Consider the following 22,346-nt stretch of genomic DNA (forward strand, 5'->3'; position numbering starts at 1 on the left):
GTATTTATAAAAACTGCAGATTTAGAAGAATAAATGTTTTATTGCATTTCAATTTTTATAGCTGGTTTCGTATGAAAGAAATAGGATTGAATTGGAATATCTGCAAAGAAAATGGAAATTTTTACTTTTCACATTTACTTTGCAGTTATTCCTGTGAAATGCCTAAAGGGTTAATAAACTGTATGAATGTCAATTTGAACACTTGAAAGGGTGAAGAGTTCAAAATGGAGTTAATTATGGGGGTTTCTAGTATACAGGCCTCTAGAATATGCTCCAAAACTGAACTGGTCCCTAAAATATTCAGAGTTTAAATTTTCACAAAAAATTGGAAAATTCCTACTAAACAATTACGGCCTCTAAAATCCTGAAAAAATTAAAGCATTGTAACCTAATGCTGCCAATATAAAGGAGATATGCTATATATATGAATTAATCAATAATTTATGTGGTATAACTATCTTCCTTATTGGCAGAGACTTTCAAATTTAGAGAAATGCAATTTTTTTTCATTTTCCACAACATTTTGAAGTTTTCCACAAAAAAATGCTAATGGTATCGACCCAAATGGCTGTGTCCCCTAAGGGTTAATCGGATTAAGGTCTGCGGAACGGGCGGGCCAGTCCATAGCCCTTCAATGCCTTCATCGTGCAGGAACTCCTGACACACTCCAGCCACATGAGGTCTAGCATTGTCCTGCATTAGGAGAAACCCAGGGCCAACTGCAACAGCATATGGTCTCACAAGGGGTCTGAGGTAATTTTGCAGCGCTCTGGCAGTGCTCTTCCTGTTCCTCTTTGCACAAAGGTGGAGGTAGCGGTCCTGCTGCTGAGTGTTTCCCTTCTACGGCCTCCTCCATGTCTCCTGGTGTACGGGCCTGTCTCCCGGTAGCGCCTCCAGCCTCTGGACACTACTATGACAGACACAGCAAACCTTCTTGCCACAGCTCGCATTGATGTGCCATCCTGGATAAGCTGCACTACCTGAGCCACTTTTAGGGGTTGTGTAGTCTTATGCTACCACGAGTGAGAAAGCACCAACAACATTCAAAAGTGACCAAAACATCAGCCAAAAGCATAGCTACTGAGAAGTGGTCTGTGGTCCCCACTGCAGAACTCTTTTATTGAGTGAGTCTTGCTAATTGTCAATAATTTTCACCTGTTGTCTATTCCATTTGCACAACAGCATGTGAAAAAATTCCAAAGTGCAAAATTGCGCATTTTTGGTCGCATCAAATCCAGAAAAAAATGTAATAAAAAACGATCAAAAAGTCGTATATGCGCAATCAAGGTACCGATAGAAAGAACACATCATGGCGCAAAAACTGACACCTCACACAGCCCCATAGACCAAAGGATAAAAGCGCTATAAGCCTGGGAATGGAGCGATTTTAAGGAACGTATATTTGTTAACAATGGTTTGAATTTTTTACAGGCCATCCGATACAATATAAGTTATACATGTTATATATCATAGTAATCGTAACGACTTGAGGAACATGCATAACAAGTCAGTTTTACCATAGGACGGACGGCGTAAATGCAAAACTCCCCGAAATCAAAACAAATTCGTTTTTTTTTCAATTTGACAGCGCAAATGATTTTTTTCCGGTTTCGCAGCATATGTTATGGAAAAATAATGCCTGTCATTGCAAAGTACAATTGGTTTCGCAAAAAATAAGCGCTCATATACGTCTCTAGGTGAAAAAATGCCAGCGCTATGGACTTTTAAACTTAAAATGGAATAAGCAAAAGCGCAAAAACAAAAATAGGCTTTGACCTTAAGGGGTTAAGTGTTCCCTTTATTTTTTGGAGCAGTGTATATCACAGTAGAAGACACTAAAGTGATATTACTATATATAAAGTACAGTGATGTCATAGTATTAGAAAAATGCATACAGTAAAATCCCCATATAGGAGCAATGCCTTCAGTTACTTCACAGAACAAAAATAATAATGATGTTACCGCTAAGGACCATACAGATCAGGGACAACACATAAAGCAATCACAATGCGAGGACAGAGGCAGTGAACACATAGGAGTAAAAACAGTGAAGAAGGCATACAGCACATTGTAATGAAACAGTCTAGGCATAATATACACTAGTTAAACTATTTACCAGAGGAGATATATGCCCCTTCTGGCCCTACGACTCTGCATCCTATGGTACGTAGTAAGTAGAGATGAGTGAACCGGGTTCGGGTTCAAGTCGATCCGAACCCGAAACGTTCGGTATTTGATTAGCTGGGGCTGCTGAACTTGGATAAAGCTCTAAGGTTGTCTGGAAAACATGGATACAGCCAATGACTATATCCATGATTTCCACATAGCCTTAGGGCTTTATCCAACTTCAGCAGCCACCGCTAATCTAATGCCGAAAGTTCGGGTTTGGATCGACTCGAGCATGCTTGAGGTTCGCTCTTCTCTAGTAGTAAGATAGCTAAAGCCTTCATACACTGGCTCCATAATCTTAAGTATGTGAAGTGAACTTTTGATCCCTTCCTTAACAGGATGAAGAAGTGGAAGAAACACTGAGAGCATGTGATGAATCTTTGAACATTCTAATGAAAGGAAGAATGAGCCACAGGAGCAGGTCGGCCTCCCAGAGTGAGCTTCAGTTTTACCAACCCTTAACATAGTACAGCCCAGATTTCTCAGTTTGTCTCAGACAAAGATCAGACACATTATTGTCTGAGACAGGTTATTAAATCTAGGCCTGAGGTCCCACTGTGCCCCATATAGTAGTTATGCACCCTCTCTCCATCCATATAGTAGTTAGGCATCCTCTGTGCGTCCTTAACGTAGTTATGCCCTCTCTGTACCTCCATATAGCAGTGAGTTCCCTCTCTGTACCTCTGTAGTATAAGGCCTCTCTGTACCCTCACATGGTAGTTAGGGCCCTGTCTGTACATCCATATAGTAGGTAGGGCCACAGTAAGTAGTATCCCCACCCTAAAGCTACTAGGATTCCCCTTGTAAGTTGCATCCCCTTGTGGACATCCTACTTGTAGGTAGTAAATAGGTGCCCCCATATAAGCAATTCCCCCATGTAGTCAGCCCCCATCAGTAAATAGCATTCCACATGTTGGTAACCCCCCCCCCCCCCAATATGTAGTTACCAACTTATAGTCGCTATGCCCCTTTTAATAGGTATGTGTATGAGCAGCTTTATAGTTATCAGCCATGGGAGACCTTCAATGTCATGCATTAAATTACACACACAAATCATTTTCTGCAAACAGGAGTTGCCTAATTTACAAGAATCCATAAAGTTAAGTAACTACTCGGTACTCAGAGATGTGATATTCTTTAACAGAAGCTTGGGCCTATCATTTACTGTCCTCTGATTTTCTTGTAGAACGGAGAGAGGTGTTGGGGAGAAGAGTGGTTGAGGACCTCATGTTAATATTAGACGACTGTCTTCACAACATTAAACCAGGTGAAAAAAAAAGGTTTTAAGTTCAGTTTGAAATATGTTTCACTTCATGTCAAATAGCGAACTGTAAAGTATCCTGACAGTATACTGTAGTTTAAATCTGTTTCTTTATAGGATGTTGCAAAGATGTTCTGTTTCTTGTGAAATGTAACTGTAACATTTCACAACCAGTTCCTCTTTCTGATCTGTACGATATGCAATGCTTAAAGAGCAACCTTAATATTGAAGTAAATTTACATGTCTGCTGTTACCAGTCTTGAATTCATCATTTTCACCCATCAGGTAAATTGAATTCCAAAGTTCAGGTCACATGTCCCATACTGTGGGTGACCAAATGGGTGGATTATTCTAATAAATATGGATTTGGTTACCAGCTGTCAGACAATTGTACAGGAGTCTTGCTGAGCGATGGCACTCACACAATTCTTTCCCCACATTTGCAGTAAGTAAAGGAAATACAATTGCACTTTCCTTTTCATATAACAATAAAATTACTACATCATCTTCTCTTCCTCTTAATGTATTTCAGAAAAGTATGTTACTCAACAAGCTCACAAGAGCACATTACATTCCCAGAATGGAGCCCACCATGCAAGCTTGGTATAAAAATGAAGATTCTAAGGTTTTTTTCCCAGTACATGAAAGAAAATATTTTAGAGGTAAGGAAATTACATTAGACTCCGGTCTGGGGCTTCTTTTGCTTGACAAAAGCTTAAAACCTAGGTGCTACAGGGTTTAGAGTGTCACCGAGTCCCCTTTACCCTTCTCAGTTCGGCCCCTTTGTGATGTTGTGTGCTGCGAAAAAGAAGCCTAACTACCTAAGTGTCACTCATGTAATCACGGGTGACAATATCACTTTAAGGCGCTCGCCGGAGTACTGCAGCCTCTTTAGTAATCAATAGTATAGTTTCAGAAAAAACATTTACGCTGTATAGCTACCACAGAGGCAGAGAATATGTCTGATATTGTCCTCAGAGCGGATCGGTTTTCGGTGGTGTCTGTGACATAGTGGTTACCTACAACAGTAGGGGGAGCTCACTGCAGATTTATACAGCTCCCCTACAAAGATATACTATAACCAGTATGTGGAGAAACTGGGTTTAGTGCCAGATATCCTTAATTAATGTTTTTTTTTTATGTGCTTGAGGGGGGCTGTAGATGTGTATGTTCATTTTCATGTACCATATTTTATATACTAGGTGAAATAAGTCAAAAAGGATTGCTTATACAAATGTTCAGAATATTATCAAAGGAAAATATCTGCCATAGCACGCCTGTTTACAAGATGATAATGAAATCAACTCCCTATATTTGGCCAGATTACTTTTGTTGCCAAATTAAACCATCTTGACATTTTTGGCATTTCCAAAGGATAGAAAGGGAAAAATAATAATGAGCGTGGTCAACCTATACCTATATTGGTGGTTGAGCACTGCTGGTGATGTGAGGATTGGTTCATTTATTTATCTTTGATATCCACAGGATATGCCATACATTTCTTGATCAATGGTACCTGCACTTATCTTGAAAAATGAGATCCATGGGTTCCTTACGGGCCTGCTTGTGGCAGCTAGATTTGGTCAGAAGCTGAACTGGGCTGTTTTATGCACTTTACATAACTCCTATAAAGGTAAATAGGAGTTGCGTAAATATTGGATCACTGCAAGTAACATAAACAGCACATTTGTCTGTTTTTTGGCTTCCAACCATCTCCAGCCAGCAGAGGCAGTCCTGGGTGGCCCTCGTTCTCGGGTTTATTATGACACCTTGGTGGCTTTAATATGCCTTATTAGCCATTGCTGTAGTATGGACCTAACTGTAACATATGATGCTGTATACAGGGTGGAGATCTCCGAGCTATGCCCAGCCAATATGTCAGGACCTTGTGTCTACTACAATTTATAAAGACAGACCAGGCACTGCTAATGTTGTTCAGTAATGGAACTTTACAGGTAATTATGTTTTATTCATCAAATGCCATGAATTATTTATATTTTATTTATTTTAGCTGTGACATAATAAGCTTGGGAAGAAATGCACAAAAAGTAAAATTTGGTTTTGTAATAGAAAAGTAATCATATGTTTACTTTGACAGGTCAATTTTTACCATGATCGCACCAAGATCATTCTGAGCAAAGAACAGCAGGGATATCTACTGAGCTTTATAGACCAAGAGAGACAAAGCTGTACCTTGCCTTTGTCAGTGCTGCAGAACAGTTGTCCTCCATTTATAATCCAGCGCTTGGAGTATGCTCTCATAATGCTGCAGAGCCTGTGATGGCAGTAACCAGTCTACTATATAGCAGGCTGGTATTTGACACACTTTTGTCCACTTCTAAATTGCACATTTCAATTAGGGCTCGGCCACAGTAGCGTTTTTACATGAAACTGACGGATCCCTTAGATGTCAGCGGATGCAAACGGATAGCCAAAGATGTTAGTGTATCTGTTTATTTAAGTAAAATTAGCGGAAGCTTGCCATCCATTTGCTTCCGTTGTCATCCGTTTGTAATTCTATTGGTGTCCGTTTTTCACAGTTTTTTTCAGCTCCTCCCCTTCCTTCCCAGAAGAATTTCCTGACTTCTCTCCCCTTCTGCGCTTGCTCCAACTAGAAAACGGAATGGTACGGAAACTTGAACAACGGACACAAACGGATTAACCTTCCTTTTCGATCCGTCACCATTGACTATCATAAAAAAAACGGATTGCAGCGATCCGTTTAAGTTCCATTTTTGAAAACGGAAAAAAAAAATACTGCAAACAATTTTTTCGTCCGTTCAGAAAAACGGAACTTGAACGGATTGCATACTAACGGAGCACTATTTGGTCAAACGGAGCACAATAAAATATCATTGAAACCTAAGGGTTTCCGACAATTTCCGTTTCGCTTTCTCTAAAACGGAAAAGGATGACGGAATGGTGCCGGAAGGACGAACGTTTTTGCAAAAAAAACGGATGAAAAAAAAACAGGTTATTTGTGTGCATCCGTTTTTCCATTGACTTATATTGTAAAAAAAAAAACGGATCAAAACGGATCTGTTTTTTTGATGGACACAAAAACATAGCTGACACTACTTTTGTGTCTGTTAAAAAAACGGATCCATTTTGATCAGTTTTTTTTTTTTACAATGGAAGTCAATGGAAAATTGGATCAAAACGGATGCACCCAAATGCATTTTTTTTTTATCCGTTTTTCAAAAAACGGATTGCAAAAACGCAGTGTGAACCTAGTCTTACAATGGTTCGATAACTATTAAACAGATATTGTGAGGGTATATTGTAACTTGTAGGTTGATGCAAGTGAAGTTATCAATGGTACAGGTTATTGTGTGTACATGATTGCTTCGTAAGGAGAAAGTTGTGTATCAGATTGCTACCAGGGTTCAGAAGTACTGCAATATTGTGCAGTCTCAGTCAGTGACACACAGAATGGTTGTTTAGAACAGTGCTTCTCAAACTGCGAGGCAGGCCCCACCAGTGAGGCGTCCCCTAGTTGTTGGTGAGGCCCAGCTGGGGAGGCAGTTGTGAAAGTCCTTTTGCTGTTGGCAAAAATCTCAATTTTAGCAACATTATTAATTTATTTTGTACTTGCTTTATTACTATATAGAGCTTGGGAGATGGGTGAAAGCTAGTCCTAGCATTATTTTCAGCTTTTAAATGGACTTTCACCACAGATTGTGAGGTCCCAGGCACCCTCTTGGTCAGTCTGGTGAGGCCCAGGCATTGCCTTGGTCTGTTGGGTGAGGCTCCAGTAAAAAAAAAGTTTGAGAAGCACTGGTTTAGAATGTAACAAATAGGCACTACAGTCCTATGGAGGGATGCCAAGTGTTTGGCATTACCCTAATAAGAAGGCCGCTTCTAATTTGAAAACAGTAATTAATGAAAGTGCAAAAATGTTGCTACACATTAAGTTGTTGTATTTTCACTTGCACACCAACTTTCTAGTTCTGAAACTGCCCCTGGAAAACATACTTACCTTACTGTATATTACTGCTGTATAGTTATAAACTGTAAAATGCCTTGCTGTACGGTATGAGAATCTAGGTTCTTACCAATTACAACCCCCTCCCCAACCACACTCCCACCCCCACCCATTTTTCCTTTCAGTGTGTATTTTGCCAGTCCTTGGACCACATTTCGATTACCATATCTTTGCATGTGAATTTTAAATACAATGTTTATCTCAGTTTCAGCAGGAATATTCTTAAGCTATTCTCAAAGATTTTCACCAAAACATATTCCAATGCAATTTCTTTTTTAACATGCAAAGTAAGTTGAGTCTTATTACTTGCATTACTTGTGACCTTCTGTGTACTCAATTGGCTAAGGCCCCGTTCCCACTGAGCAAAGCTAGCGGAATTCCGCGACGGAATTGTCCGCCGCGGAATGCCGTTAGCCTCCCGCTCATAATGGGAGTCTATGGGAGGCGCGCGCTCCTGCCCTGTCCGCGCTGAAGAATGAACCTGTTCATTCTTCAGCGCGTATAGAGCAGCAGCGCGTGCCTCCCATAGAGTCCCATTATGAGCGGGAGGCTAACGGCATTCCGCGGCGGACAATTCCGTCGCGGAATTCCGCTAGCTTTGCTCAGTGGGAACGGGGCCTTACAAGGAAAGACTTATAGGCCAGCATATATGATAATCACAGCTCCAAAAACAATAATATACAAATACAAACACAATCCAGAAAACCAAAAGGCAAACATAGAATAGGGTGTGTGAAAAAAACCTAAGTTCCCTGCTAAGAACAAAGTGTGACCATCAAGAGTTCTTCTCTGATGACCGATTTACCATTCTTCACATCTTGCCTATAATCAGAAACTGTATGAATCCATTATAAAGCAATGTTTTTTTAATATATAATGATAGCACACTGAGTCACATGGTTAAACCCCCATTCCCACATGATTCATGTATTCTTTAGGAGATATGTTAGGATGCCTTTAAAGAGGCATTAAAGTGAATTTTATGTCTCCATACCAGGTTCAGAGCTACAGATCCTGACAAATAGGTGCTAGGGGGGTAAACAGTCACCATACCTTTTGTTTGCTGATCACTATATGTAAAGCTATGAGTGCCTTTTTGTTAGAAGCTGAAGTGTAAATAGGCAGTGTGAATGGGACATGAATCCATGTCCCATGTTCCATCCTTAAAATGTCTGTAAGAATTGTGCATAGCCAAGAAGTGCTAGATAACAAGGCATGTACAATATATCTATATTGCTTTATGTATCAATTTTAGCTGTACATATCGGCATGTCTCAATGTATTGTTTATTAAAAAAATCTGTACTTAATGACTGCGTATTTTTTTTTTAAACAGCTATTCATTGTCTCTCCTGCCACAAATGTCACATAAATGCTTGTATTTGTACAACTAGTTATTCTGAACCTAACCATTGCTAAACAGGGGTTTCCTAGATATGGAGCAGATACCTAGCTGTCGCCATGTTTGTGAATGAAACTGTGCCTCCCCCTCCCTCAAACCCAGCAAGCAAAAATTCTTTCAACTTTCTGACTTTCAGTCTCGATATTTGTTCAAAAGAATAAGGGCGGGTTCACACTACGGAATTCTCGCGGACAATGTCCGCAGAATTTCGTCAGCTGTCCGCCCGCACATCTGGGCGCCTTTCCGCCGGCCCCATAGACACCATTCTATGGGCCGGCGTATTCCGCTATACGCTGAAAGAAGTGTCATGTCACTTCTTTTAGCGGATCGCGGAATACGCCGGCCCATAGAATGGTGTCTATGGAGCCAGCGGAAAAGCGCGTGCCTGTGCGGGCGGACAGCTGACGGATTTCCGCGGACATTGTCCACGAGAATTCGTAGTGTGAACCCGCCCTAAAGGGGAAGATTTAGCAAACATGGTGTAAAGTAGAATTGTCTCAGTTGCCCCTAGCAACCAATCAGATTCCACTTTTCATTCCTCACAGATTCTTTGAAAAATGAAAGGTGGAATTTCATTGGTTGCTAGGGGCAACTGAGACAATTCTACTTCATACCAGTTTGATATATCTCCCCCAAAGTGTTTCTTTACAGACTACTGATGTAAGGAGAAAGACCATGCTGCATCAAGATACTCAGGCAATGTAAATCAAAGACAAAAAGGGAACTTAAAAAAAAGCAGGGGGAAAACGGCATGTAAAAAAAGTGAGCGTGCTGTGACATAAAAGGGGTGTGGCCTCAGTGGCCCACTAGATCATTTTGATTGACACTAATTACTTGCTGGTGCAGATTTCTGTGTGTGGCGAACAGCGTGCACTGCAAAAGAGAAGATCTATTAAGAAATCAGCCATAAGGGTATATGCACATGAAGTAATTCTTGTGAAAAACTGCTGCTTGTCCCTGCGTGCTCCTGCTTCCCTCTACGCAGGCTCCATAGACTCCATAGTCCGGCGGATTCCGCTGTCTGCCCAAAGAATTGACATATCATTTCTTTGGGCGGAGGATGGAATCCGCGCAAGCATATAATGGAGCCTATGTGACGGGTGGAACTTCAAGTGGGAGCGCAGAGGAGTTTTCAGTGAGAATTACTCCGTGTGCATATACCAAAAAGAAAATGATGGGTGGTGGGGAGTTTACGTAAACTGGTATGAGACACTTAATTCCCCCATCATGTACAACAGTTTATTTAGACACAGATCTAGACAATAAGCAGGCATCCATGTATCTCTTGCATGAACTTCTGTTTACGCTTCACAGAAAAAGGTGATAAGGCCAGGATATGCGATTTTACCTACCTGCACCGTACCTATATGACTACACATATATATAGGCCTCTTGCTCAGAAGCTCCAGCACATTAGAGAGTCCCTGATAGGGTTAATGTATAGTTGGAACATTTCTTACCTTGGAAAACGTCTGATATAGACACTAGAAAGAATGTTTTGTCTCAAGAACTATTTCCCTCAGAGACATGTTTATCAGCGTTCAAGGCCATTCTCAGAGGAAAGCTGCCTGTCTGTTACAGTGGGAATAATGTGAAAGTATCATTGCACAGAATGTATTGTTCTAACCTTTTTGAATAATAATAATGAATACTAATATAGATGCCATTGCGCATGACTGAATATCTAAATCACTAGCACCGCCTCATCTATGCCTTATTAGCATTTGTTACCACCCTATATTTTATCTGTCTATAAAATGTGATTACCATAATAAAACTTGGGCCATTTTCTCCAGGCTTATAATCATGATACATTGTCTTATCTGTGTCCATGACATATAAGTAACAAGCTGGTAACACTGCAGGTTCCAACTCTAGATATAATTTAAAAACCATCCTTTACCTGAGTTTTTGGCTTCTCTCCATAGTGAAAGGTCAACATATAAATTTAACCTTAACATTTTGGCACCCGAACAGGGACTCAGCCTCTTGCAAACCAGAACGCAGATAGACGGGATGTGGTGATTTATCCGTCATCGGACGCGCAGATATAACTGGCCAGGTAAGAAAGACTTTCCCTTTCTTACATACTATCTGTGCCTCAGGAGAACGGATCTAATGAGATTCCCGTCACCTGTGTTCTCTATATGTTTGTAAAGCTGAGTCTATTTGTTAGACAAAGAACTCTGTAACCCAGGATAGGACAAGGTTGAAGTGCTGCATTGCCGTCGCAAACTGTGGTGTGATTGAGATAAGCTGTTGCTGTATTTATGCTGAATTAAGGAAAGGGATTGCCGAACATGATCACTTGTATGTCCCTACGGGGAGGCTGTGATTGTTGCTTAACCCTTGTAATACAGCATAACATCGAGAGCAGCTGCAAGGTCACAGATAGCAGGCACATAACTTTTGGAGTGAACGGGTTCCTGATAAGTGATATCTGTCTCGAGCAGCGGGAACAATACTTGTATTGATCCCATTTGTGCTTGTACTGTGGTAGAGAGCAGGTCAGAAGACCTGTGAAATACCCCCTTACCCCCTAGGAGGAATTAGCAACGAGGGACAGTAGGTTGCTATAAAGCGTCGCTATAGTGTGTCACTATAAGCGTCTGGGTCTATAGTAGCTGTACTTGCCAAGACCTAAGGTTTAGGTTTTAGTCCCCAATACGCTACCTAGGGATCGGATGAGCAAGGATGAGACAGTTATTCTCTAAAAGAAGAGATCCCCAGTCTCCACAAGAAGTTTATGTGAAGCTGATGTGAAGCTAAGGAAGATATAGTTAGCGATGGGCATGAGAAGATGCAGTGCAAGATCTAGAACAGATCTTTAGGAGGTTTGATATAAAGGCAGATGCATGCCTTAGCCCCACCAACCTCTGGCTCTCTGACCAACACCTGGGAAACCCCTTACACTCCCATGCACACTATTTTTGCCTTGTGGGTAGGTAACCAGACCTACATGTAACATGCAGGGCAAATGGGTCCTTGGAATTTCCAGGAACCTTAGGGGTTAATGTAAGTACTATCCCTAAGGGGGGAATCGAGGATTAGAGTTCTAAGAGGGGAGGGTGTGGAGTAGATAGATGAGAGCCAGAGGGTCAGACAGAAGGAAAACATTCAGGATAATGGGTGGGAAGCACAGGTCCAGCTGGGTGCACATGTGCCGGTGACCAACAAGATCTAGATAAGACAGAATATTGTAGTGTGTGTGGCAGACCCAAGCCACATCATTATGTTACACCATTGTACCCAGTTTATATCTGTATACAAACCTCAGATCCTGCAAAAAGCCAACCTACCTCCAATGGTGGCGTATAGACCCTTTGTTCTGCAGGAATCTTCCCCTTGGTCGGCTGTTGAAGTAGTTACTTTGATTTAAAGTGCCCCTGACCTGATTGTAAGACCAATGCCTTTTTGAAGTGGGCAGCCTAAATTCAAATAGTGTACTGTTAGGAACCGGACAGCAGGACAAGACAAACAGTGAGCCCTAAGCTCAGCCCCGCCCACTGTCCTCTACCTATTTGCCACAATCCACCCTAAAATGGCGGCGAGCAACTGGGCGGCAGTCCCTGCGCTGGCTAGGTGGGACACAAGGACAAGACAGACAGACAAAACACAATAACGAATGGTCAACAGTCCGGGTCACAACAAACGGGCAGCAAAAGTACAAAATCACAATCCGAAGGCAAAGTCAATATACAGGCAGTATGGTCAGGGGCAGGCAGCAAACAAGAATGGTCAGAAAAGCAAAGCAGGGTCAGAATCAACAGAGCAAGAATAGAAACACAGAACCAGGCAGAGACAAGCTCAATATCCGGCAAAGATATCCCAGACTGAGGTAGTTATATAGGAGGCCAGGGTTCTGATCCAGAACATAATTGGACCATCCCCCTGAACTCCAAGCACAGACAGCTGAGAACAAAACAGATCCACTGGCAGGAAGACCTGTCAGTCACAGCAGAACCAAAACACAGATTAACCCTGACATGGCCAGACAGAACTCAGCAGGTGAAGTCGGGTGTGTCTCCCAAAGAGAGCAAATAACCAGTGTTCAGACACAGCAAAACAAAACAGAATAAGAGAATATCAGCGCCTTTTCGGCCGTACAGCACGAGCAGAGGGGCGCATAATGCTCCGCAAAGATACAGTCCTGACAGTACCCCCCCTTTTATGAGGGGCCTCAGGACCCTCACAGGACTCAACCTCACTTAGAAGATTGCCATCTGACTCCCATTCATCAGAAGACGAGTCCATGGCATGGAGAACAGGCTTACTGACAGGACGAGCAGAACAACATGTTAAATTCACATCAGATACAGGCAAATCAGGTACAACAGAACTAGAAATATTAATTTCGCCGGAGGGTACCTGTGCGCCCAAGTGACCTTCCTGGGAGTCACCTGGACGCCGATGATCTGGGTGCAGGTTTTCTTGCCGCTTGGGCCGCTTGTGGCAGAAACTGATGAAATGGCCACTGTCACCACAGTAGTAACATAGACCATTGTGTCTCCGGTGTTCTCGCCTGGTCTTGGCGTCTAATAGTCCCAGCTGCATGGGCTCGTCCTCAGGAATAGTAGGGGTAACAAGAGGGGTTTTGACAGAATAGGAGACAGATTGTTTAGAAGAGTCAGAGTCTACTTTCTCCCTATGTCTGTCACGGAGCCTGCGGTCTATACGAATAGCCAAATTCATGGCCTGCTTAAGGGTGGAAGGTTCTGGATGCCCTGTCCAGGCATCCTTAATGCCATCAGACAACCCCTGCTTAAACTTGCATCTAAGTGCAGGATCATTCCATCCGGATGGAACACACCACTGGCGGAACTCAGCACAATACTCCTCCACCGGTCGCTTGCCCTGTCTCAAAGTAGTCAACTGCCTCTCAGCTGCTGCTGCCCTGTCAGGGTCATCATAGAGTAACTCCAATGCAGAGAAAAACTGATCCACAGAAGATAACTCAGTGGCATCTGGAGGCAAAGAAAAAGCCCACTCCTGCGGAGGTCCTTGTAAGAGTGACATAATAATGCCTACTCTCTGGCTCTCATCCCCAGAGGACCGGGGACAAAGTCTGAAAAACAACTTACATCCCTCTCTGAAGATTCGAAAGGCCTTTCTTTCGCCTTTGAACCTATCAGGAAGCTGCACTGGAGGTTCTGGGGGAGCAGCAGCAGATAGCATGGCATTTTGGCCCAGGAAAGACTCTACCTGCTGCACCCGTTGCGTAAGGTCCAGAACAAGCTGGTTGAGACTTTGCATTTGCTCAACCAGAGCTTTCATGGGGTCCATAGCAAGGTGGAGAGAGAAAAAAAAAAAAAAAAGTATGGCCGGATATTCTGTTAGGAACCGGACAGCAGGACAAGACAAACAGTGAGCCCTAAGCTCAGCCCCGCCCACTGTCCTCTACCTATTTGCCACAATCCGCCCTAAAATGGCGGCGAGCAACTGGGCGGCAGTCCCTGCGCTGGCTAGGTGGGACACAAGGACAAGACAGACAGACAAAACACAATAACGAATGGTCAACAGTCCGGGTCACAACAAACGGGCAGCAAAAGTACAAAATCACAATCCGAAGGCAAAGTCAATATACAGGCAGTATGGTCAGGGGCAGGCAGCAAACAAGAATGGTCAGAAAAGCAAAGCAGGGTCAGAATCAACAGAGCAAGAATAGAAACACAGAACCAGGCAGAGACAAGCTCAATATCCGGCAAAGATATCCCAGACTGAGGTAGTTATATAGGAGGCCAGGGTTCTGATCCAGAACATAATTGGACCATCCCCCTGAACTCCAAGCACAGACAGCTGAGAACAAAACAGATCCACTGGCAGGAAGACCTGTCAGTCACAGCAGAACCAAAACACAGATTAACCCTGACATGGCCAGACAGAACTCAGCAGGTGAAGTCGGGTGTGTCTCCCAAAGAGAGCAAATAACCAGTGTTCAGACACAGCAAAACAAAACAGAATAAGAGAATATCAGCGCCTTTTCGGCCGTACAGCACGAGCAGAGGGGCGCATAATGCTCCGCAAAGATACAGTCCTGACATGTACATTGCCATGTAAGTGTCTGAGTACAAAGCCACATACTCAGACAAGGAGAACAGTCCAGCTCCTTGCTAGATACAGTACTGAGAGAGCTGAAGAGGTTAATGAAGGCTGCATAGTGTAGCAGCATACAATGATTTGGCACATGAGATATTTTGTTTTGTTTTATTTTGATTTGTACAAGGTCTCTCCCTTAAGTGGCTACAAAGGGAGTGTAATGTCCTCTCCTACATTATATACTGTTGTATTTCAGCCAGTTTTGCTTAGCTGATGTCCCCTTTAGAAGTATGTTACGTGTTACAAAATGTTGATCATTTTCTGTTGTCCCGACCGTGGAACATTTGCTTATTTGTGTACGCCATTTTTTCTGTAATCAGCCCTCAAAGATGGCGACGGAAAGCCGACCACTCCCACATATCATCCACGTCTGTATTATAATTGTGACGTCTCAAAACCATGCCCTAAGCCAACACCCCTATATCCGGTTATCTAGTCCGGTGGCCATTTTAGCTCCTGGCATTGCTGTCCTCCGCCCATACTGCTTAATGTCACTGAGGGGGCGGGCACAGGACTCTCCGATAGAGTCTAACAACTGTTTTGCACATTTATTAATAAATATTATTACCTGATGGTGAAGAAAGTTAGACAAAGGTTTGTTGAAAGGAAAAGTATAGAGACTGTTTGAAGGAATCAGGTCTAGTAGACCTGTTAGTGTATAAGATTGTTATACGGAAGTGTCAGTAGGAGTCAGAGAGGAAAAGCACGTTTATTTGGAATGTCAAGAGAAAAGTGATAATTGGTAAAGATCAAACGCAGAATTTTGTGCACTTATTAAGAGCCCGGAGTAGTAACTTACTACTGTAATATATATTTCTATGTAACTTTATTTAATAAGTGTTTATATATATCGGTGTATATATGTGTACACAACTATCCTAATAAGTTCTACGCAAATTGTTTGTTTTTTTCCTACCAAAGTTATAAGTATGTGTGTCACTATGATTTTACTGCTCACTGCTCAAGGTTAGAAGTGAGGTACAGAGCGTTCTGCTTACTGATAAGAGACGCTTACTGGAGGAATGGATTCATTTCAGCTAATGATGGTACAAATTAAGCTGAAGGTTCTGACAAAAAGAATTATTCTATATACTGTATGTTTTACATTTCATCTTTAAGGTGTGTTTTATTTAATTTTTTTTATCAAAAGAAGGTTAATATGGGATGAGTGTACAATGTTTAATTATTTTTATTTGTTATTTTTAGGGTTAACAGTTTTGTGATGATTATAGCAAACTGGCTCATGAATATATATATATATATATATACCGTATTTTTCGCTTTATAAGACGCACTTATTTGCCTCCCAAAGTGGGAGGAAAAACTAAGTGCGTCCTATAAAGCGAAGACGGCTCCCAAGCAGTGCCGAACACCGCATGGAAGCCGACCCGCCCGCCCCCTCTATTGCCGCTCACTATGCATATGCATAGTGAGGGGCCCTGAGCCATCCCCTCCGCCCGCCCAGCCCGCCCCGCTCGCCCCCTTTATCCCCGCTCAGCTGAGCCGATCAGCTGCAATGAGCAGCACTTTCCTGGGCTCCTGATCGGCTGAGCGGCGATGGAGGGGGCCGGCTGGGCGGGCGGGATAGCTGTCCTACTCACCTGTCCGCCGGCCCCAGCAGCTCCTCTCCCGTCATCCTCCGGCCTCCCGTCATCCTCTGGCATAGGCAGCGGGGTACAGAGAAGCTGCCTGTGTCCCGGAAGTGTTCTGCAGCGGCAGTCTCTCTGTCCCCTGCTGCCTGTGCTGGAGGATGACGGGAGACCGGAGTGTCGGGAGAGGAGCGGCTGGGGCCGGCAGACAGGTGAGTAGCCTGTTTGTTGTTTTATTGGTTGCAGGGGGGATTGGCTACAATGGGGGGCACTGTATGGGGGCATTGGCTACTATATGGGGGCACTGTATGGGGGCATTGGCTACCATGGGGGGCATTGTATGGGGGCATTCGCTACTATATGGGGGCACTGTATGGGGGCATTGGCTACCATGGGGGGCATTGTATGGGGGCATTGGCTACTATATGGGGGCACTGGCTTCTATATGGGGGCACTGTATGGGGGCATTGGCTACCATGGGGGGCATTGCCTACTATATGGGGGCACTGTATGGGGGCATTGGCTACTATATGGGGGAACTGTATGGGGGCATTGGCTACCATGGGGGGCATAGTATGGGGGCATTGGCTACTACATGGGGGCACTGTATGGGGGCATTGGCTACTATATGGGGGCACTGGCTACTATATGGGGGCACTGTATGGGGGCATTGGCTACTATATGGGGGCATTGGCTACTATATGGGGGCACTGTATGGGGGCATTGGCTACTATATGGGGGCATTGGCTACTACATGGGGACACTGTATGGGGCATTGGCTACTATGTGGGGCACTATATGTGGGCACTGGCTACTATATGGGGCACTATATGGGGGCATTGGCTACTATGTGGGCACTATATGGGGGGATTGGCACCAATCACACTGCTGCTATCTCCAAACTGTGACAATGAGCAAAATATTTTTTTTTCTATTTTGACCCCCTAAAATCAGGGGTGCGTCTTATCAAAAGGCGCGTCCTATAAAGCGAAAAATACGGTATATATATTGTCTTATCACTAGTAAAGCAAAATCCATATCCATGGCTCCAGTCTGCACTCCTTATGCCCCCCCCAATATATATATATCTCGTGCTAAGTGCATTGAATCCAGCATCTCTGTTGCCTCTTGATGTGGATTCAAATGGGGGAGGGGATAGAGGTGAATGGAAATGGGAGCAGCCCATTCCGATGGAGTAGCCAATGTTAATGTTTTTAAAAAAAATTTAAACACCGTACAAATTTTTTATTTTTGAATAAGGATGTTTTTATTACTTATTGTGTTTGATATTTTAAATTGTGAAAGATGAAAATGTAATTGAAAGCCCAAATATTAATGAAAGTTTAAAAGTTTTCATTGTAGATTATCCCAGACTTTACAAAGATGGATGACACAAGACGCAAGGATATATGGTGACCGCCATGCAGCGTGACGTTCCACTGCAGAAACCGCTCCTGCCATAAGCTGGAGGTGAGGACAATCACTTAGACATGTAAGATGGTTGAAGGTAACTGTGTAGATGTCTATATGAAGCCCACTATTATGGGTTAATTGGCAAATATGAGATTTGTTTGCTCCCTGGGCTTACCAAAAACACTTGTAGAAAAAAAACTGTTCAAAGAAGAAGAAAAGCTGCCATAGAGCGGCTGACGCAACGTTCACGCAGACAAACCCTGATGCCAAAAAGGGTGATGGATGATAGATGAAGCTGGTGATGCGGTGGTTTCTGTGCTCTTCCCAAGGTAACAGCGTACAAAGCGTACAAGGGAATGGGGAGATGTTTCCAGTCTCTTCCTGAGGTAACCGTACATAGTGTACAGGTGGAGGAGGAGATGTGGATCTGTTTGTTTTTAAGTCTTTTCCAGAGACGATCAGCAACAAGCTGTGAGACCAGCGGATGGAGAGGAGGTACAGGGTAAAGATGGCGTCAGACAGTAAGTAACTGTGTTTGCCGCCTGCCTTGTATCCAACTATAAGTTATCTGACAAAACCAGCAGAAGGAAGCCATGTGTAATGTGGTGTATAGTATCCTCACATTGGGCGGCCCAGGGGACAACAAATATAGCAGAGAGGGTTGTGTACGGCTGTATTATCTACACCTGTCATAACCTACTGTAAGTAACACCGTAAAGTGCCTGTCTGCATAGTCTATCATCTTCCTGCCTGTTTCAGGGAATGTAAGTGGACGTCATCCACCTGCCACAGGTGGCCTATATAGGTGTGTCCTTGTCTGTACTGGTGTCTTCTTTACAGGTCAGCCAAAGGTATGGGAGAGAACAAAGCCAATGTCTGAGGTGATACTAGTGGCCTTAAAAGAAGCGATATAACTGAGGCCAAGAGTCCAAGTGTCTGTAAAGAGGCCTGTCAGTCAAAAGATGGGTTTAAGGATAAAGGATCCATACCAATGCTACTATTACAAAAAGGATCATATGATATATATTATTCTCATAAAAAGGCTTTGAAACCTTAGGTGATGTATCGTTTACACTTTGCTTTTATTTCTATGGTGGTTATTTTATGTGTAATATGTGATGATCTCAGTCAGACAAGAGATAATTCAGTATGATCCAAATATTATATCGGTAATAAGCACCCAGTTACTTCATATTATTGGTGTATGTATTATATTATATGATTATTTACAGGAAGAGATGTGACCATGCGACCAGTCATTAGACCTGTGTGATCTAATCATAAAGACGTTTTCTAGGTACAAAATGAAGTAAAAAAACTAAAAAGAAGTGGAAATTTTGAGAATCCCTTATTGAAGAGTGTGAATTCACTATGTGGTTATTATAAGTGAATCTAGTGGTTACATAGTAGGTCACATTGTGGAGATTTTATTGCATTTACCTTAGCAATGAACTTTTCATTTTTGCTTTTGCCATGAGATAAGATTTGCTCACATCAAAACTTTTCTTTTTCAGAAACTTTTTAAAGTTAGTTTTTGTGACTTTCAAATCCCCACATGATGCCGAAGTGGTAGAGTCCTTGTGATAGAGTCACGTCTGTTATATGCAGTGATAAGACAATAAGGTTTGGTTATTTTGGATATTAAAAAAATCCAGAGAGGTATTTGTCATATATACATATATTAGTTTGGGTATTGATAATAAGCTTTTATTTGTTTTGTTGTAACTAAGCTGTATATTGATGTATACTATACAGACTCGCCCATTGTTTAGTATTTTCTTTCGGTTATTGCAGATCTACCTACCTCATCTGCTGTAAGTTTGCTCCGCCATCTATAACTTTCAATAAAATGTATGGTACTATTTTTGTCTATCCTATGGTGATGCCCATAAACTAATGGGAGTCCTTCAGGGTCTCATCCAAGTGGTCTTATGCATAATACTGATCTGTTAGTCAGTAAAAGTGTTTATGTGTATTTTCTTTCGCATAAAACCTCGAAAGAGGAGAAGATCAATTCTTAGATAAAGAGTAACTAACTGTGTTTTCCCTTCCTTTTCCGGTTCTCTTGAAATCTGTGTCGCCTGGACATTTCTGGAGGTTGGATGCTGGACAAGTACTTGGAGGATGGGTTCACCCTATGGAGAAGATGTGACCCCTGAGCAACCCGCGGCTCAGACAGTATCTTTGGAACCTCTGGCTATGTACCAACCACAGTGATTCCAGTCCAAGGCTTCACGGATGTCAAATGGGTGACTGATAAGGCCAGGATATGCGATTTTACCTACCTGCACCGTACCTATATGACTACACATATATATAGGCCTCTTGCTCAGAAGCTCCAGCACATTAGAGTCCCTGATAGGGTTAACGTATAGTTGGAACATTTCTTACCTTGGAAAACGTCTGATATAGACACTACAAAGAATGTTTTGTCTCAAGAACTATTTCCCTCAGAGACATGTTTATTAGCATTCAAGGCCATTCTCAGAGGAAAGCTGCCTGTCTGTTACAGTGGGAATAATGTGAAAGTATCATTGCAAAGAATGTATTGTTCTAACCTTTTTGAATAATAATAATGAATACTAATATAGATGCCATTGCGCATGACTGAATATCTAAATCACTAGCACCGCCTCATCTATGCCTTATTAGCATTTGTTACCACCCTATATTTTATCTGTCTATAAAATGTGATTACCAAAATAAAACTTGGGCCATTTTCTCCAGGCTTATAATCATGATACATTGTCTTATCTGTGTCCATGACATATAAGTGACGAGCTGGTAACACTGCAGGTTCCAACTCTAGATATAATTTAAAAACCATCCTTTACCTGGGTTTTTGGCTTCTCTCCATAGAGAGAGGTCAACATATAAATTTAACCTTAACATAGGCCATAAGTCGTCTATAAAAAGCTCCTCTGAAAATTTCAGCACAGATAAAAGCAACATTTGTTTTCTGATTCTATTAGAAGTAAACAAAAAAAAAAAAATGTACAGATGGCTTAGCCTGCCAGCCTCCAACAGCTGTTCTGCCCACATGCTAAAGATGTTCTACAGTGTAGATATAATAGAAAGAACATGGCCATATGAACTACATCATCTTGAATACTGTGTTACTTGTCTCATCAGACACCTAAGGGTATGTTCACATCTCGTTTTTGGCAGAATGTTGGGCTACACGTCAGGAATCAGTGAAAAAAGGATGCAGACGTGCAGACCGGCACGTGGTCAACGGCCACATTGACTTAAATGAGCAGGACGGAGTCATTATGTGACTACGTTCTGCTTATTTACCGGACATACACTGTTTTTGTGTAGCGACCACGCCTTTGAGTCCTGCACATAAGCGTGGTCACCCACGCTTTTGAGTCCTGCACGCCGGGCTGGACGTCAGCATCCTTTTTTCACCGATTCCTGACGTGTAGCCCAACGTGAACAAACCCTTAATTGGTTGACATGTTGCTGCTGTACCACGGATATGCAATAAATTCCTTGGATTTTTGCTTAAACACTGGATGCTGTTGGATTCAGTCATTGCTTCTTGTCCAGTTGCTGACATTGTCAGTTTTCCAAAATGCATAACTGTCTTACAAGCTGTGTATACAGACTCTGCCATATGCTACTGTTGGGTTCCTGTGTTTTGTAATGTCATCAGACTTGTCATAAGTTACTGATCGCAGTGAGTTTCACTCCAGATACAGTCCAGGAGAAAGCGCGCCAGTGTGTTCCACTCCCCAGATGACTGAAGATCCAATTCTTTCCCCTCATATACTACAATGAAACAGACTTGATTGGCAGCCAACTCTCTCCCAACCTGCATCTCAGGACTCTCTGCTATCAATAACTTTTTACATGTCTGATGACATGTCAAAAGTAATTACAAATAACAGTAACACAAAGCACAAACGAGTTCTTGTTCTAAAAAGAGGCATGCATAGATACACACATTTTACAATGTGTTATCCTATTCTGTTTCCAGGACTGAACAGTTTTATTACAGTTTAAAAGACCTCATAAGAGTAGGAATAGTCTCTAAATTACTTTAGCCTGCAAAGCTGTCTTCAGCATCTTCAAAAAGCAGCTGCCAAGGACCACTGGACACTCCCAAGAATGTGACATGTTCAGTCAAAGATGTTGTCAGCTCAGAGTAACACTGATATCTAAAGCATGCAAGAATATTCTAGTTCTAGGAATTAAAGACTACCTCATTCATCTCAAAATAACTACTGGCTCACCCTATTAACATGTGACTGGGCTGTTTTCTTTATATAAACTCAAGTGGAGAGCCAGGTGACTGTTCAATGCTATAAACACCCCTCTATCCATAAAGGCTCATGCAGGGTACAAGCACTGCTAAGCTCTGCATACTGCAAGGTCTCAACCTTGAATCATACATGGTTATCAGGACATGCTGGATTACAATATTATT

At 42.4% G+C, this 22,346-nt stretch overlaps 1 protein-coding gene across 4 annotated transcripts in view; it reads left to right on the plus strand.

Moving 5' to 3' along the window:
- PLK5 (polo like kinase 5 (inactive)) overlaps positions 1 to 6,439 on the plus strand; it is a 73,666-nt gene extending 67,227 nt beyond the window's left edge. For all 4 annotated transcript variants that reach the window (XM_069962457.1, XM_069962456.1, XM_069962458.1 and 1 more), the window contains 6 exons: positions 2,508 to 2,604; positions 3,356 to 3,436; positions 3,716 to 3,875; positions 3,963 to 4,092; positions 5,275 to 5,385; positions 5,529 to 6,439. In XM_069962457.1, coding sequence (XP_069818558.1) covers positions 2,508 to 2,604; positions 3,356 to 3,436; positions 3,716 to 3,875; positions 3,963 to 4,092; positions 5,275 to 5,385; positions 5,529 to 5,711 — 762 coding nt within the window. In that variant the 3' untranslated portion in view covers positions 5,712 to 6,439. The remainder of the gene's footprint in view (positions 1 to 2,507; positions 2,605 to 3,355; positions 3,437 to 3,715; positions 3,876 to 3,962; positions 4,093 to 5,274; positions 5,386 to 5,528) is intronic.
- The last annotated feature ends 15,907 nt before the right edge of the window (positions 6,440 to 22,346 follow it).

This window comes from Dendropsophus ebraccatus, chromosome 3 (genome assembly GCF_027789765.1).
Source record: "Dendropsophus ebraccatus isolate aDenEbr1 chromosome 3, aDenEbr1.pat, whole genome shotgun sequence".
Lineage (NCBI taxonomy): Eukaryota > Metazoa > Chordata > Amphibia > Anura > Hylidae > Dendropsophus > Dendropsophus ebraccatus.